The sequence below is a fragment of the Pipistrellus hanaki genome (genome assembly GCF_964339955.1).
Source record: "Pipistrellus hanaki genome assembly, chromosome: 10".
NCBI classification, from domain to species: domain Eukaryota; kingdom Metazoa; phylum Chordata; class Mammalia; order Chiroptera; family Vespertilionidae; genus Pipistrellus; species Pipistrellus hanaki.
In genome coordinates this window covers 37,522,053-37,538,972 of record NC_140512.1, presented here as the reverse complement: position 1 = coordinate 37,538,972, position 16,920 = coordinate 37,522,053, and the positions used below count along the sequence as shown (strand labels likewise).

At 35.9% G+C, this 16,920-nt stretch overlaps 1 protein-coding gene across 1 annotated transcript in view; it reads right to left on the bottom strand.

Annotated features, from left to right (window-relative positions):
* Positions 1-468: 468 nt before the first annotated feature.
* LRRC72 (leucine rich repeat containing 72) overlaps positions 469-16,920 on the bottom strand; it is a 31,595-nt gene continuing 15,143 nt past the window's right edge. The window contains exons 4-9 of the mRNA XM_084897190.1: positions 15,047-15,128; positions 13,712-13,822; positions 6,490-6,579; positions 4,915-5,067; positions 1,952-1,979; positions 469-839 (exon numbers count right to left, since the gene is read on the bottom strand). Coding sequence (XP_084753316.1) covers positions 674-839; positions 1,952-1,979; positions 4,915-5,067; positions 6,490-6,579; positions 13,712-13,822; positions 15,047-15,128 — 630 coding nt within the window. The 3' untranslated portion in view covers positions 469-673. The remainder of the gene's footprint in view (positions 840-1,951; positions 1,980-4,914; positions 5,068-6,489; positions 6,580-13,711; positions 13,823-15,046; positions 15,129-16,920) is intronic.

Below are 16,920 nucleotides of genomic sequence, written 5' to 3'. Positions count from 1 at the left end.
TTTTCGGGATATACTCGACATATAAGACGACCCCCGATTTTTTTGGTTGACTTTTTTTCGTTTCAAAAGTCGTCTTATACGCTGGAAAATACGGTACACACTTTACTTCAACAAAAACATACATCAAATGTGGGAATTTTTCATTATTAGCATTTATGTTTATATTTAAACTTGAGGCCTGGTGCACGAACATTCATGCACAGTCTGGGAGCCTTAGGGGTGGGAGGCGACCTAGCGATCAGGGGAAGGCAACACCCCATCACACCTCTGCTGCTGCCACTGCCAGCAGCGCAAGCCTCGGCCAACCCTGGTTACCTGAGCCTCAGGTGGCCCTGGATGGCTGGGCAGCTGCCATCTGAGGTTTGCCTGTGCCTCGGGCCAGCCCTGGGTGGCTGGGGGAGCTGAGGGGATTGGAGGCACGCAGAGCACCCAGGCCTGCCTGGGGGCGGGCCCGACCTTGATGTGCCCCTGCTGCCTGAGCATGGCTGAGGGGACTAGGCACTCTCATCTTGTGACTGTGGGCACCACCATCTTTGCGATAGTGTGAGAGTCAATTAGCATATTCTCTCTTCATTAGATAGGATGTTTCAAATAATGTCATAATAACAATGTTAACCACAGAGAAGTTTAATATACAACTGAAAACCACCAGGATTCCAAGAAATACCAGGGGTTATCTCAGTGTAATTGTGAGCATTTGAGGAGGTTTTGTGCCTCTGTCTTCAAGGTATTTTTCCTCCCTTTTGGGAACTGTGTTCCAGTTCAGAGAGGTAAAAGTCATCACTGATCTCTTCAGGGACCTTACAAAAACAGCATCTTCTGGATCATCAAACACAATTCTGAAAAAATAGCAGTTATATTAGAAAATATTAGATCAAAATGAATTTTTAATTTAAATATATCAATGCTACATTTTCTACAGTGCCACTAACAAATGCATTTCTATGGTGCCACTGACAAATGACTTTCAGGAGAAGTAATGCTATTTTTGTTATGTATATTGTTTATTTTAATAATAGAGTTTTTTTGTTTTGTGTTTTTGTGTTTTTTTTTTGTTTTTTTTTTTACCATATTTTGGATCAGCTTTTACAGTTTAGGTCTCACAAATGTATACATTCATGTTTTTTTTTAATAATATATTTAATTGATTTTTTTACAGAGAGGAAGAGAGAGGCACAGAGAGTTAGAAACATCGATAAGAGAGAATCATCAATCAGCTGGGGATGTGCCTGCAACCAAGGTACATGCCTTGCCCGGAATCGAACCTGGGACATTTCAGTCTGCAGGTCGACACTCTATCCACTGAGCCAAACCAGTTTCGGCTACATTCATGTTTTAAACCAGTATTAAATGAAACGATTAAAATATTTCTAGATCTTGTATGTATATTAGTATTTTGTATACATTTTATTGGAATATTTCCTATATTATGCTATATTTTATAAATGTGCTTGGGGATAATATTTTTCAACACTGAATCAAAACGTAATTCCGAAGTTAAAAATTAAAAGAGTAATGGTTTTTAAATTCATCAATATTCATGAATTTGAAATATTTTTTATTGTTTAATGAAGTATTTGCTTTTGAAAATGTAAATTCCAGTGAATGTAAAATATTAATAATTGCTGTCACTGGGAATATTTAGGGGAACAGTAAACAAGAAAGATAAAGGCTCTCATCCATAATAGCTAATAATTATTAAGTTTTATTTTATAAAGCCAATCACATTTTTATTTATTTTAGGTTATAAAAATAATATTAAAGTGTAAACATGTCAAATGTGAATACATAGCTTGAATTCATCACAGAAAGATAACATTTTTTTCTATTGAAGAGATAGTCATTTTTATCAACACATTAAAATCTATTTTGGGAAGTGGGAGTATTTTAGGGGGTAACAGAATTATGAAATAAATAATCCAATAATGAAGTTAAAGTTAAAATCACTTACTTGCTTACATTATTCGCAAATGAAAAACCTAAAAAAAAAAAAAATTCTAAATTAGTATCTTTCAAATGTTTACTTAGCATTTTAAAACAATTGAACAATGCTGTAAAGAAAAAGTCAAGAACATAGGTCTCTGGTTTTCAAGCAAGCATTTCAATGAATAATCCAATCCATCAAAAATACCTTGATACCAAACCCTACAACAAAACTTTCTCTTAGATATAGTGCCTTAGGCTTGTCTTAGGTTTTGAGGCAGATTTTTAAATGCATTAAAAGTCTCAAAACCCGAGGACAGAATGCTTTATCAATTTAATTAATAGAATCCAAGTGGGAATTTTGATAATTGAGATACTGAGTCTTATGGACAGAAACTGATCCTTTTCTTCTTCTTTTTTTTAGATAGTCACATACATTTACAAATGGAATAATAGGCCAAGTGAGGAGAAATCTTTAGGGCAGTTTAAACCATTTGGATTCTTGGCATTAACTTCAAAGAAATGGAATAAACAAATCCTAGATCACAAGACTCTCCATCTTCCCTAGCTCTGGCGCTCAGAGTCCTCAAAGCTTGGCCTTCTGGCATCTTGCAGTGACTGTCACTGTGTTGTTTATTCCTCTTCAGAAGACCTAGTGCCAGGCCAGAGATGGAATGTGGCAGCACCTGTTAGGCCACCAAAGCCCACAGTGCGAGCTCTTGCCAGTCCATAAGCAGCAGGGAGCACGCGGCCTCTGCCTTCAGAGAGGAGCTGATGGCATCCTTCCCTTCACAAGTGCTGACTCAAGCCTCCCACAGATCAGAGGGCTGAAGCAAACGAATGTCCAAAATACAGCTTTGACTGACTAGCAGTGATGGTGCTCGAACCCAGGGGAACTTGGCCTCAAAGCTCGTGCTCTTGCCTCTACACTGGTTGTTCACTAACTGGAGAATGCACAGACCACGGGAAAGGCTAAAGCACAGCTTCCTGGGCCCCACCCTGGAGTAATTTCTAATGGAGTGGCTCTCATTTGGGGCAAGCATTAACGTTTGTACCAATAGTTAAGTGTGGCTGCTGCCGCTGCTGGTGGTTTGGGGACCACACCTGGAGAGCCACGGCTCTGCACTATATTCTGCATCCAGAACATGTCCTCCAGTCATTCCTTCTATTCTATGGGACAAATAGGGGTGAAGCAACAAGTTAAATGACACTTGGGGGAAACAATCATGTAAATTCTACATTGTTATAACTGGCCTGGTCACTTCGAAAAGTCGTGGAAACAATTTTGGGATCTATTCTAAATTAAAAGAGATTAAAGAGCCCTAAGAGCCAACTATAATGATGAATTTTGACTGAATTCTGGTTCGAAAAAGCAGCTATGGAAGCCATCTTGTAACTAGGAAAATTTGAATATGAATTACATATTCAATAATATAAATGTTACTTTTCTTAGGTGTGATAATGGCATTGTGGTTCAATAGGACAATGCCATTATAAAATTTACAGGCCGAGCTAGGAGTGAACTGTCATAATGTCTATGACTGAAGAATTTAAATGATTCAACGATACTTTTATTTTTCCAGTTTACATAAGGCAAAGTCTAAATGGAGGGTGGTGAATATGGCAGAGTATTACTATTGAATATACATGGGCATATACAGTTTAACATTCTTTCAATTTTTTTCTATATTAGAAAAATATCACAATAGTTAAGGGAAAAGTTCCGATTTTGCCCTCATTTTTCTTCTTCTTTTTTTGCTCTGACTTAAATAATAATTTAGCTGGTTGTAGAATTCTTGGCTGACTATTACTTTTCCTTAGCATTTTAAAGGTATTAGAGCACTATTTTCTGACTTCCATAATTGCAGTTGGGAAGCTTGCGAATCTACAAATCATTCATTGGTAGATAAATTTACATTTCCTCTCTATTTTATGATAATATTGCCTTTGATGTGGATTTTTGTTATTAGTCTTTTATGCCTTTGGAATAGTTTTGTCTGATGAATCTAAGGATTTATATCATTTACCAAATTTAGAAAATTCTCAGCCATTATTACTTCACACATTATCATCTCCCCAATTTTTCTATTTTTTTTTTTTGTCCCTTCAGGATTATTAAACTTATATCAAACCTTACCTTTCTAATATTTGCTTATCTCAACAGCTAATTTTCTATATCTTTCTCTCAGCTGCATTCTGGGTTTTTTCTTCAAACTCTTTTCCAATTTAATATTTTTCCCTTTATTTTTAGAAAATCTGTTCTAGAATGTATTTTCATTTTCAAATGTATGCTTGCAAAGTGTCATGAGAAAAAGGCTTTTGTCTTTGTATCTTTTTAAATCCCTCTTTATGGTGCAGCAGCCAGCTTATAACCATAGAGCACACTAAGAATAGTAGAACGAAAGATAGTTACATTTTTGAACACTAATGACGTCAATGAACTTTACACTAACCTGGAACCCTGCCTTTGTACTTCTTTACTATGTGAGAAACATAAACCTCTATTTGTGTAAATCACTGTAGTTGGATTTCTGTTACATACAAGAAATTAATTCCAAAACATCAGCTTATACTTGCATATAATAACCAAAATATTAACTGCTTATTTCTGGATGGAGAAATCATGGATGGTCTTTATTTCTCCTGAATATATTTTCTATATTATCAAGAACTTATCGCCTTAATTGGTGAAACTGTCTAGTGATAGTGGTATAATAACAATCATAGTTTACTAACTGATCCCTTTATATTGTGCTAGATACTGGGATAAGGAATTCAGTGAAATATCTCATTATTATTATATCATCTCATTTAATTTAATATATGTAAATGAAGATAAGAATTGCATATCCCTTTAATTTGACTAAATACATTAATAATATTTGTTTCACTGTGTTGGTACTTAACTTATTATAAATTACAGTTATTATTATTATTATCAAATTATCCAAAAGTTTGAGAAATTATAATTTCATTTTTTTTGCAAAATACCTTTAGGTACCCTGCTGGCTTTTTTTTGCTTAAAAGGTGATCTAGGATCCCATGAGGCATCTACTTTTCCTCTGAATGCGATTGATTGAACAATATGAGCCTTTTTATGGTTAAAAATGGTAATCATTGATCTTCTTTCTTTTTCTGTAACTTCTGATAAATGCAAAAAAGTAATGTTATTGCATAGCATTAAAAATAGTTATGCAGAGTAATTCAAAACAGATTTGAACACCTTCAAAAAGATAGGGTGTGTATATGTTTTTGAACACCCCAAAAACATATACACACATTTTAAATAATTATAAAGGCAGTGTTTATTAAAACACATTTCATTTTCAAAATTGAGCTAACAACTGTTAAAGTATACATTTTTTGGGGGGACACCCTATATTTTTATCTGAATTATTAAATGTGAACATCCTGCCAAAACTAATTTGTGAAGGGCTATCACGGTCATCTCCACAAACTCACAAGTGCCCAATATATGCCCCTCAGGTCACAGGCATGACCAACCCTAATGTCTCCCAGGCCCTTTCTAACACATCATGGATGACTGACATCACAACTCTGATACATCCCTCTTTTTCTCCAGGCTGTGGGAAGAGAAGGCATAAACATAAGGTTTTGATAAATCCTCATTAAGAAGGTGCTCAGTAATTATTAAGAATGTTCAAACTGAGGGTGGGTATGTATGGGAGGGGGGACAATGGTAAAATATGTACACAGATAATAATTTAATAAAAAAATAAAATTTAAAAAATTAAAAAAAAAGAATGTTCAAACCTAGAGACAGAAAGGTGAGTAGACAGATTGATAAAGCAGGCCTCTAAGAATAAATACCTTGATGCACTGACCATTTTTGTAGCTTATATGAATCAGACACACTGGTTTATCTATAATGTCTAAAGATATATTCATAAAGAACTTATCAATGATAATATGCATTTAATATACACTGAGTGTCCAGATTATTATGATCTCTGAATGCATAATAATCTGGCCACTCAGGGTATATCCTATATAACAAAGGCTAATAATGCAAATTGTCCCTTGACCAGGAATTCAACCAGCAGGCAGGCTGGCCACCCGCCCATGTCCCCTCCTCTTGGCCATGCACTAATTCATGCACTGGGCCTTTATACACACACTGAGTGGCCAGATTATTATGCATTCAGAGATCATAATAATCTGGCCACTCAGTGTATATGTTTACAGAATTTCAAAGTACATGGTTTTTAGAACTTAAATATACCTTAAGAGATTTAATCCAGTTCTCTCATTTTTTAAATAAGAAGTTAAGATACTAGTGGGTAAGTGGTTTGACATTTAACACACTAGTGTCTAACGCAGAATTCAGACACCTGTCCTCACACTCAATGATGTGACCTTTCCAAGACAGTGGTCAAGAGGCATACATTCCTGAAGTAGGGCAGGTTTCATAGAGCAAATCTTCCAATAAAAATCTTAAAACTTTCATTCACACAGAAATTTGTTTTCAAATATATTCAACATTTTTAAACCACTGAATTATGACTGCCTCTCAAATATTTATCTGCAAGAAAAAGGCATCCTTACGTTTTCGGTCAAGCAACTCTACTCCTGGAAGGTGGTAGATGGTATATAAACGATACAGGTTATATTGGCAAAAAGGGTTTTGGTAGAGACCTGCAAAGATGTCAGATTTCAAAATTAATCCCATTCATCATTTAATGAAATGTGGACAGTCACAGGATGCATAGAAAACATAAGGACATGTTGAGCTCTGCTTCACAGACCAAATCAACATCCTCAGCAAAACCTTAATTATTCAGAGGAGCACTTACTTTTCCTACCTGTTCAATTCATTTATTCAACAAATATTTTGAGTACTTATTGTCTAAAGGAACTGTGCTAAATGCAGGGGACGTATCATTGTCCGAAATCTACCACACGTGAGAACACTTTTAAGACATCCATAAGCTAATTAGTCAGGAAGAACTAGCTATCAGGGGTCTTGATACTGTTCTTTATCGAAATATTTGTTCACTTGATTCTCTTCTTCCAGCCTCAAAAGTCACAGGGATGCCTGTGTAGAGATGGGCAGAGATGCTGGGCACTGTTCTAGTAGTTTTTTCTTTTCTTTTTTTAAAAAAATATATATTTTATTGATTTTTTTACAGAGAGGAAGAGAGAGGGATGGAGAGTTAGAAACATCGATGAGAGAGAATCATCGATCAGCTGCCTCCTGCACACCACCTACTGGGGATGTGTCCGCAACCAAAGTACATGCCCTTGACCGGAATCGAACCTGGGACCTTTCAGTCTGCAGGCTGACGCTCTATCCACTGGCCAAACCGGTTTCGGCTCTAGTAATTTTCTTCTTTCTCCACTGCATAACCATTGCACACAGTTCAGAATATTAAATGCCAGTAGCAGCTTCAGATCTCATCAGGGGCAGAGACAAGCAGGTGTGGATGTTGCCTCGTGTCTACCCCTGGCAAGGTGCGGGGGCTCAGATGCCCTGTGCACAGGTGCTGGGACACCTCATGAGCCATGCTGGCTAGCACAGTGGCGGGGCGTGGGAGGCATGTGGATGTAGAAGAGTTCCTGGCACTTCTTTTTTTTTTTATAATATATTTTATTGATTTTTTTACAGAGAGGAAGGGAGAGAGATAGAGAGCTAGAAACGTCGATGAGAGAGAAACATTGACCAGTTGCCTCTTGCACAACCCCCCTACAGGGGATGTGCCCGCAACCAAGGTACATGCCCTTGACCGGAATCGAACCCGGGACCTTTCAGTCCGCAGACCGATGCTCTACCACTGAGCCAAACCGGTTTCAGCTCCTGGCACTTCTGACATCACATTCCTTAGGCATCAGCATTTGGAACATTAAAAAAAAAAAAGTCTTCAACTAGTAAGTTGTGAAGGTTTTATTTTCATGGAAAAGGTAAAGTATTTTTCATATTATTATTTAGGTAGTATTAAACAAGGTTTTCAATACAAAATAAAATAAAACTTTTATGACTTCCAATTGGATATCTAGAGCTATTGGATTCTGCCTACAAGCAATTAAAAAAAAAAAAAAAATACTGTACTTCTGGAAAATACATCTAGGGAGGACCACTAGATGGCAGTAGCAGAAAGAGCTCCAGTTAGTGTACAACTATACTTTCAACCATGAGGCTCCTATATTAAATTAAGCAGTACTGCTGTAGCATTTGACTATCTATATTAATACAAGCAAGCTTGATAAAATCATGAAAATATTAAGCATTAGAAATCCACAAAAAACTGATTAACACTTATAGAAAACATTTTGCAACCTAAAGATGGGAGGGCATGCTTAAAACACAATAAACTATTTAGATAAAAACAGAAAAAGTAAATCATCTAGACATTGTATTGGCAGTTAATCAAATGTTCTAATATTTGTTGTACAAATATAAACTTTTATGATTAATAAAATCATTACATTTAGCTATTCCCTGGGGAAAACATAAGTTTTAGGATTTAAAGTAGGCAATGAAAGACATCGGGTGCATCATAAGCAAAAGTTTTAAGACCGAGGAAAGGCATAAAAGACAATGTAGAATGACAAAAAAACATTTCAAAGAAAGGAAATATGTATGTATTGGGAGTTAATGAGAGGAAAAAATGAAATGGATGTTTTTCAAGATTTCTTAAGTGAGGGCAAAACTGGCTTGAATTTTAATTTTAAAAGAGAATGAATTTAAAGTGGTAACAAATAATTATAACTACAGGACAGAGAATAGAATGGATGTATATTGCACCAGTAATAAAGACAGATTTAAAAAGATCCACTGGGATCATGTATTGTAGTTTGAGCCAGAAAGAGAATAGAAAAGGACACCCTTTAAGGATACAAAAGCAAAACACAATGGTTTTTAATAAGAGTTTAGGAGGGAGAAAAAGTCACATATTTTTTAGTGCAAAAGTCTGCTCTGGTTTGTATCTTGGAGAATCGCATCTGACGTCTTGTAACCCTCTCATTCATTATAGCAGCTGAGAGCAGAATTTGCCTTTGCATATGATGTTAACGAAAGATGTACCAACATCATGCAGTGACATTACTTCCGTATACTTTGCATATGTTCTTTTCCCTCCGAGCACATTACTCTATCATCTCTTTTTTATTTGATTTTAAAAATATATTTTTTTATTGATTTCAGAGAAGAAGGGAGAAGGAGAGAAACATCAATGATGACAGAGACTCACTGATCAGCTGCCTCCTGCATGCCCCCTACTGGGGATCCAGGTGGCAACCTGGACATGTTCCCCAACCACTGAGCCACAATGGCTTTCATTTCTTTGCTTGGTTTTGTCTCCTAGTGCTTAGTTAAGTAACATCTTTATGTAAACATGAAAAAAAAAAAAAAACACACTTCAGGCTTCAGATTGGATTTACTGCTATTATATTAATTTAAGAAAATGTCTCAATACTAAAAATTCGATGTGCTTATTATGGTTCAACATTCATCTCATCATAAAATAAAAGCTAAGTGACAGTAAGTCTGAAAACTCTGCTACTAAGCCCAAGCTCTGCTTGAATTAACTTTAAAAAATAAATAAAATTAAATAATTTGAAAGGCAATTCATCTTTATTCTTCACTTTTCCTCTAGCTCTTCAATTTTTGAAGGAAGCAATTTTATTTTTAACTGTCTTTTTTTTTTCTTTTTTTTTTTTTCTCCCTTTCCTTCTATACTTTTAAGCATTTCACATTTTGGATTTATGAGTTTTGGATTGATGTTACTAAAATTACCATAGATTAAGTTTCTAAGATATGAAACTGGTTTCCTGTGTCTGAAAGTTCTGAAAGCCTTCCGTGATGTATGGGGTACATTCTTTTAGAAAGTATGAAGCAAAATTGCTTACACTTTCACTTTCAATAGGTTAATACTAGTTAATCCGCCTTCCCTCTAGGCTACTTATAGAGTACACCTCAGTGGCGCCAGCACTGTCTTGCTTATCTTAATTTGGGATTCTGAGCCTAAGCAATTTACATTCACACAATATATCAAAATGTCTATACTACCTTACTGCACACACTTGAGATACTTGAGTCACACGTGTGAATCTAGTTATTATTGAAACAGAAGAGAAAAAAATAGTCGCCTAATTAATTGGCTTCAGTTCATGTGCTTAAACTCTGAAAGCAAAATTTAAAATCATAATTTAAATGAACTCACATGTTTTTAAGACCACCTTTGAAGGAAGTTGGTGTAATTAACAACGTACCAACATACCCGTTTTGGAGAATGATGGAGAGAAGCTTAAAGCAGTTGTATCATGTGCCTGTTCAGAACAGCCATGGAGGAAGTGATCAGACACCAAGATTTTAAGGTTCTGGCTCAAGATTACTTAGTAAGGTCTTCAGCTCCAAGATTATCGCCATCTTATTTTAACTAAACTCTGTGGCCACTGAACACCGCTAAAGCAGGATCTGAACAGAGTGGAGGGGTCATCCAGCAGTGGAAAACCCAGCTGGCTCTGACTGTTGGGGGACTGTCCTGTTTTGCTTTTGGAGGGTTGTCCCTACCCTTGAAGGACATTTCAGGTAAAGAGGTCTAAATGAAGAGACCTCTGAGATCGCAGTCCCACCCTGACCGCAGAGTACCCCTCCTCATGCCCTGGCTGTTTGCCATCATCAGTGGACGGGGGCCCGATGAGGGGAGGTAGAAAGCGTTGAAGAACAGAGCCTGTAGAAAATGAAGACCCTCTGTAGAAAAGGGCACTCTCTGTTTTCAATGGTGAGTCCTTGGAGCTCTGCTAAGAAGCAAGTCTTAAAACATTATGCAATGCCGGCTTCTAAGTGTCCTCTCCAGTAGTGAAGCTAATGAAACACAGAAAATGGGAGAGAAATGCGGAGACTAAAAGTTTAAGAGCACAAAAGTGTGAGGACTTTGTTGCTGTTGGTGTTTTGTTCTGTCTGGGCTGGGAGAAAGGCAGGGGCCTGAAAGTCAGTGAGTGTCATCAGCCAGGAAGTGTGTCCTTGACACAGGCAGAGCCAGCTGTAGAAGGAGCGTGGAGGTGGGAAGGGAAGAGGAAAACGGAGCTGGGGAAGGAGGGCGGGGTGGGGGTGTGGGGAGGGGGAGGTAGACCGCCTGGAGAGAAGAGGTGGGGCCCTCCTGACTTAGCTAGGAAGTCAGGAATCCAGCTTCCAGGACCTCACACTCTGCTGCTGGTTTCAGGCCTCCCTGAAGCTCCCAGGCACAGTCTCCTGGGCCATCTCTTGGCAATTCTCCTCAGAAATGCCAGCAGAGGGTGCATGCTGAAATGGATTAGAGGTTTACCTCCAGGCAATCTTCTCACCCTCTGAAGAACTTGCACTTGAAGTGGAATAATAAAGACACTTGAGCATTTTACATGGTTTTACAACTTGAAAAGACAAACATTTGAAACATTTCAAAATACATGAACTTCTCATAGTTAATGAGCTGAATCTAATCAGTGATCGCAAATGAGGTTCACAGAAACTGAATCTGAGGACATTACTGCACAAATATAATTAGCAGTCATTTTCTCCATTTTAAAATATGATTCCACTACAAGATTCTCAGTTGGAATGATTATAGTTCTAGAACTTGAATTCCATCACTATGATTTTGAGTAGAGGCCTCTTCAACTGTTGTTATAGGTCATGACACGGACATTATATATTCCCAGGTTGAGAAAAAGCCTCTCCTTCACCACACTCAGGGCTGACACAGTTCAGTGTTCAAATACACACTCCACAGACAAGAGGGCCAGGGCTGGTGGAGGCTCCCTCGTTCCTGGGGCCGGCACATCATCCTGTTGACTATGACCAGGGAAACCTTGATTGCTAACCTCCAAATTTTGTATTATAAAATAAGTTTACTTAAACTGAGTTCTTACCTTGTGCAAGTTGTCCAATTAGTTTTGAATCAAGCCCTTTCAACTCCATGAAATACTTAGCCTGAGGGTTATAAAACTGCAAGTAACATAAAGGTCCAGACAAGGTCTTTCCTGGTCACTTTTGTGTCCCCATCTAGCCGAGTGCCACATTGTGACACCTGGTAAATATTTGTTGAATTATCACTTAACAAATGAATAAGTGATAAATATTTATTGAACGAATGAATAAATAAATAATAGTAACCGGAAAAAAAAATGAGGCATAATTGTACATGTCTTAGTAGTTTGTTGTAAAGCTACTCAAGTGGTGAAAATACAAGGAAGGCTCAGAGCTTTAAACAAACTACTAAGGATTTCTGTGAAGATTTGAATCAGAATATTCTAAGAAAGCATTTTCTCAACAGGAAAGACATTCAATACGTTATAATGATTATTATTTAAAATGTCAGTTATATTTTAAATTTAATTACTATCCAGTAGAATTTCTAGATTGGGCATCTTAACTCGTTATCTAATTAACAAATCCACAATAAGCAATTTTTATTTTTGTTGCCACTTCAAAATAACATTATTGTCAAAAAATGCTTTTTTAAAAATAGCTTTTACAGAAATAGCTGAATAGTTGAAGGAATCCTGATAAGTAGCTATTAGCCCATTTTACAGAAAAGTGAAGATAAGTGAGAATTCCAGGTCGAGCATAATGAGTCTTTTAAATACAAAAACATTTTTCAGCACAGAAGGGCAAAATAATTCAAACATGCAAGCACATTCTGAGTCTTTCACATTACAAAAGCATGAAATTGCCATGAACTTGGTTTAATATTAACAGTTGAGTGTAAAGAATTCACTTATAAGCACATGAATCATTTCTCCTAAATACAGTACGTGTAACTGATTAACACTGAAAATATATGAAAACTTTAATCACTATTAATGTATTGATCTGATTAGAACCTGCACCATCAATATCAGTTTATACATATTCAAAATACTATCTCAAACAATTTTGAGACATGAATACAAAATAAATAGGAGAAAAACAACATTCATTTCATGGCATTATTTTAAAAAGTTTCCAAACTCTGAAGTTTGAAAACTCATTCATTGTTCTGAGCATCTTTTCCCTTAGCACTTCTAGAACCATTTGGCCTGTACTGTGATTGATTGTGTATTGGTTTATTTATCCTCCAATACTATAAGTTTATTGAGAGTAGGAACCAGGCATTATTTATTTTTCCAACCTATTTCATACTTATGCTTCCTTCCCATCCTGAGTCCAGCTTCTTGCTGGGTGTAATTCAGTCTTCACGAATGAAGTTTGCTATTCACCCCAGTTAAAGTTTAAATAAAAATTTACTTTGGGGGAGGTGTCAGCTTTATGAATATAATTCATCCACTGAAAGTACACATAATTCATGTTTTTTGGTATACTCACAGAGCTGGGCAACCATCGTCACAGTCAACTTTAGAACATGATCATCATCCCAAAACGAAACCCCACACCCCTAGTTCTTTAGATGTCACTCCCCTGTCCCTCACCCCCGCCCCCTCCGCCCCCTGCCCTGGGAAAACACTGATCTATTTTAAAATAGTTCCCTGCTTTCTTGATAGACGGGCATGTCATATGAATTGGATCATATAATATGTGCTAAAACTTACTTCTGAGCTAAAACCCAAACCACTGATTTAAATGTGTAAATCATCTTTTGTCACTTTCATTTGGCATGCCATATAATTCCACAAATTTTTCCCCCCTACCTATTGTTCTTTCCAAAACATATTTTTAAAAGGAAGAGATCTAGTCTTGTTTTCAGGAATATCTAAGTAATTTAGTTATTGATCTAATTTAAATGAGAAAATTTAAAAATGTTCTGTGTTTTACTATTTTAACTTATAGTCATATAAAAGTGCAAATTCATACTTAGGATCTTCAGATTTAGCATTCCCTTTAATTCCTTCACTGTTGCATCGATGTTTGTTAACTCATTGTGGTGCAGCATCAGTATATGCAATGAAGGCAAATAGTGCAGGCCTAAAAAAATTTTTTTACAAGATTTTAAATACTTTTAATGCCAATTAAACACAATAAAAGAATACATTACAGTTGGTAAAAGAAAGAATTATTATCAACAATATTGTGAATTACCATTAAGAATAGAACAAAGCATAAGAATTCAATTAATTGAGTATAATGTGGGAATGTAGAATCCATTTCTTTTCAGTGTTATTGCTTTATAGCTTTTTTTTTTTCTATAGTAATGATTTTTTTTGGTTTTATTTTAGAAGGGTTATTTTCTTTTTTGTTTTGTTCTGTTTCGCCAGTGTTTCTTAGATTTATAATGCCAATCAAGGGAATACTCATTCAATTGAATATCTCTCCCCAAAGAAGAAAGTATTAGTCAAAGAACATATATGCATAACCCATGGAGACAGACAACCTTGTGGTGATGGTCAGAGGGAAGGGGGGGTAGGTTGGGACTGGATGAAAGGGGAACATGGGGGGAATGAGAACACCTATCATAGAGCCAACAATAAAAATAGAAATTTTGCATAACTGCCCAAAATATTTTCTTTACATCACACAAAACCAAATACTCGTATAATTTGATTCTAAATTAAAAAATTTCCCACATTTTTAACATAAGTAAAAGTGGGTTGTACCTTTGGGATAGCCACATCATACCTTAATTGGCAGACTTTTCTTTCTTCGTGGGACATGGGATATTAAAATTTGACATTTTGATTCTATTATATATAATATTAAAGAAAAATGTTTTGTGTTGTACCTCTCATGAACATAGTACATCATGTACTTTTATACCTGGTTTGAAATTGTCAGTTTAGAGATTGTTACACATATACAATTAATTAATAATGAGAGAATTTGACTGGTAAAAATTATAGCCAATAAAAACATTAAGACTATTTATAAAGTTGTTATATTTATAAATGCTCCCAAATATGGTTAAAATGTGTTCCCATGGTATCTAGTTTGTCCAACTGTACAATAGAATAGCAAATTTTCTGTTAAAATATTAATTTACCTTTTGAATATCAAGACACAGACAAGATTTCATTAAAACTCTAATAAAAAGAACATTTCTTAAAATGAAATGTACATAATGTTAAAAAAAATTATAGATTCCATCATATATTTTCAACAGGAATGTTAAAACAGATTTTTGCATGCCATTAGCAATGGCAAAGTTAAAAGTTATTACTTAAATGAAAACTCAATCAGAAAATTTAGACATACCTTCAATGTCAATAATTGCATTGTTGTTTAGATACAATTCTGTCAGACAATAGTTTCTAGTTAGAAATGTTATTTCATGGAGCTGAAAATGAGAGTTAAAGAACAATTTACTTTCTACAATAATTACATATACATATAAAATTATAGTGAGACTAAAGGCCTGGTGATCAGGGTCCATCAGGGCCTTTTGGCTGCTGACAGGGGCCTTCCTTCATTCCAAGCCGCCCCCTGGTGGTCAGCACATGTCATAGCGAGAGAATGAACTCCCAAAGGACACTTTGCCTATCAGCCTTTTATCTATATGGATAATAGAAATTAGATGTTTGCTGTTATTTTTAGTTATTTGTGACCTTTGGTCTGGGCTATTAATTTACATCTGGATTGTCTTTGAAGATGGTATGGTAAAAAGGATGTTTTTAGAGAACTTGACATAAACTCCTCTTACCATATCTCAACCAAACTCCCTTGCATGGTTTCCAAAGCTTCTGTAAAAGGGCCTACCTAAACATTTTGCTCTAAAAACATTTCACACACATTCTGTCCCATACAGACTCATTGGATCTGGAAAGTATAGATAGTTGGAGTGCTAGTATTAAGGTAGTGCTATATTTTAAATGGGTTGGTAAGAGGAAACCTCAAAGAGGAGGTAATATTTGAACAAACTCTTTTTTATAATATATTTTCATTGATTTCAAAGAGAGAAGGGGAGACAGAGAGAGGGATAGAAACATCAATGAGAGAGAATCATTGATCGACTGCCTCCTGCTGGGATGGAGTCTGCTATTAGGCATATGCCCTGACTAGGAATTGAACCGTGACCTTAGTGCTCAACCACTAAGCCACACTAGTCGGTCTTGAACAAACTCTTGATGAAGGGGGCATGTAAGAGGAGCACCAGGGGGCTAGCCAGTGTCCAGGCCAGGGACAGTACAGTGCCTGTTGTGGCTGGATCAGAGTGAGCCAGGAAGTGAAGTGAGGAATGAGGTCAGATGTCATCAGGGGTTTACTTGTGTGGGGCCTTGCGGGTTAGTATAAGCAGTTGGCTGAAATTAACAGGAAATCATTGGAGGTTTGGAGCAGAGGAATAACATGTTTTGACTTAGGTTTCTATAGATCACTATGTCTACTGAATTGGCTGATTCTCAGGGGAGGACAATCTCTTCCCAACGGGTATTTGTCAATGTCTAGAAATATTTTAAGTTGTCACTTCTCAGGGGAAGTCTTCTAGGATATAGCAGGTAGAGGCCAGTGATGCTACTAAATATTAAAAAATACACAGAACAGCCCCCACAATCAAGAATCAGCCAGTTCAAAAAGTCAGTGGTATCAAGGTTAACACCTAGGAGCAAAGAACTATAGATCAGTGATTAAACAATATGATAAAATTCTGAAAAATTCTATAATCATGTGGTATTCAAAAGGGTCTATTACTGTATATTTGAATAATGAAATTACATTATTTCCTAAATTTACATAAAACTAAGTATTAGTTGGGGAGAATTTAAACACTTTACACAATTACATAGGAGAAGAAAAAAAAAGAAAAGTTGTAATACATTTCCAAGACTCCTAAAATTATTTTCTTGGTTTTCCTACCCAGTTAATTAAAAAAAAGTTCATGTTTAGCTTGGTTTAAAGTATATACAATACTTAAAAATACAATCTGTACTTTAAAAAATATACTTTAAAAATATTACAACTATTCAATCCAGTATAAACAGACTTTCATTCTCATGTTTTTTCCTATTTATTCCATGTTATAAAAATTCTTGTATAAGCTCTTTTCCAAAAGTAGGTTACATTCCTGAGATAAATCATTTTTTGAGATAAATCATTTTTAAGAATAACCAAATATATAGTGCACATATCTATGA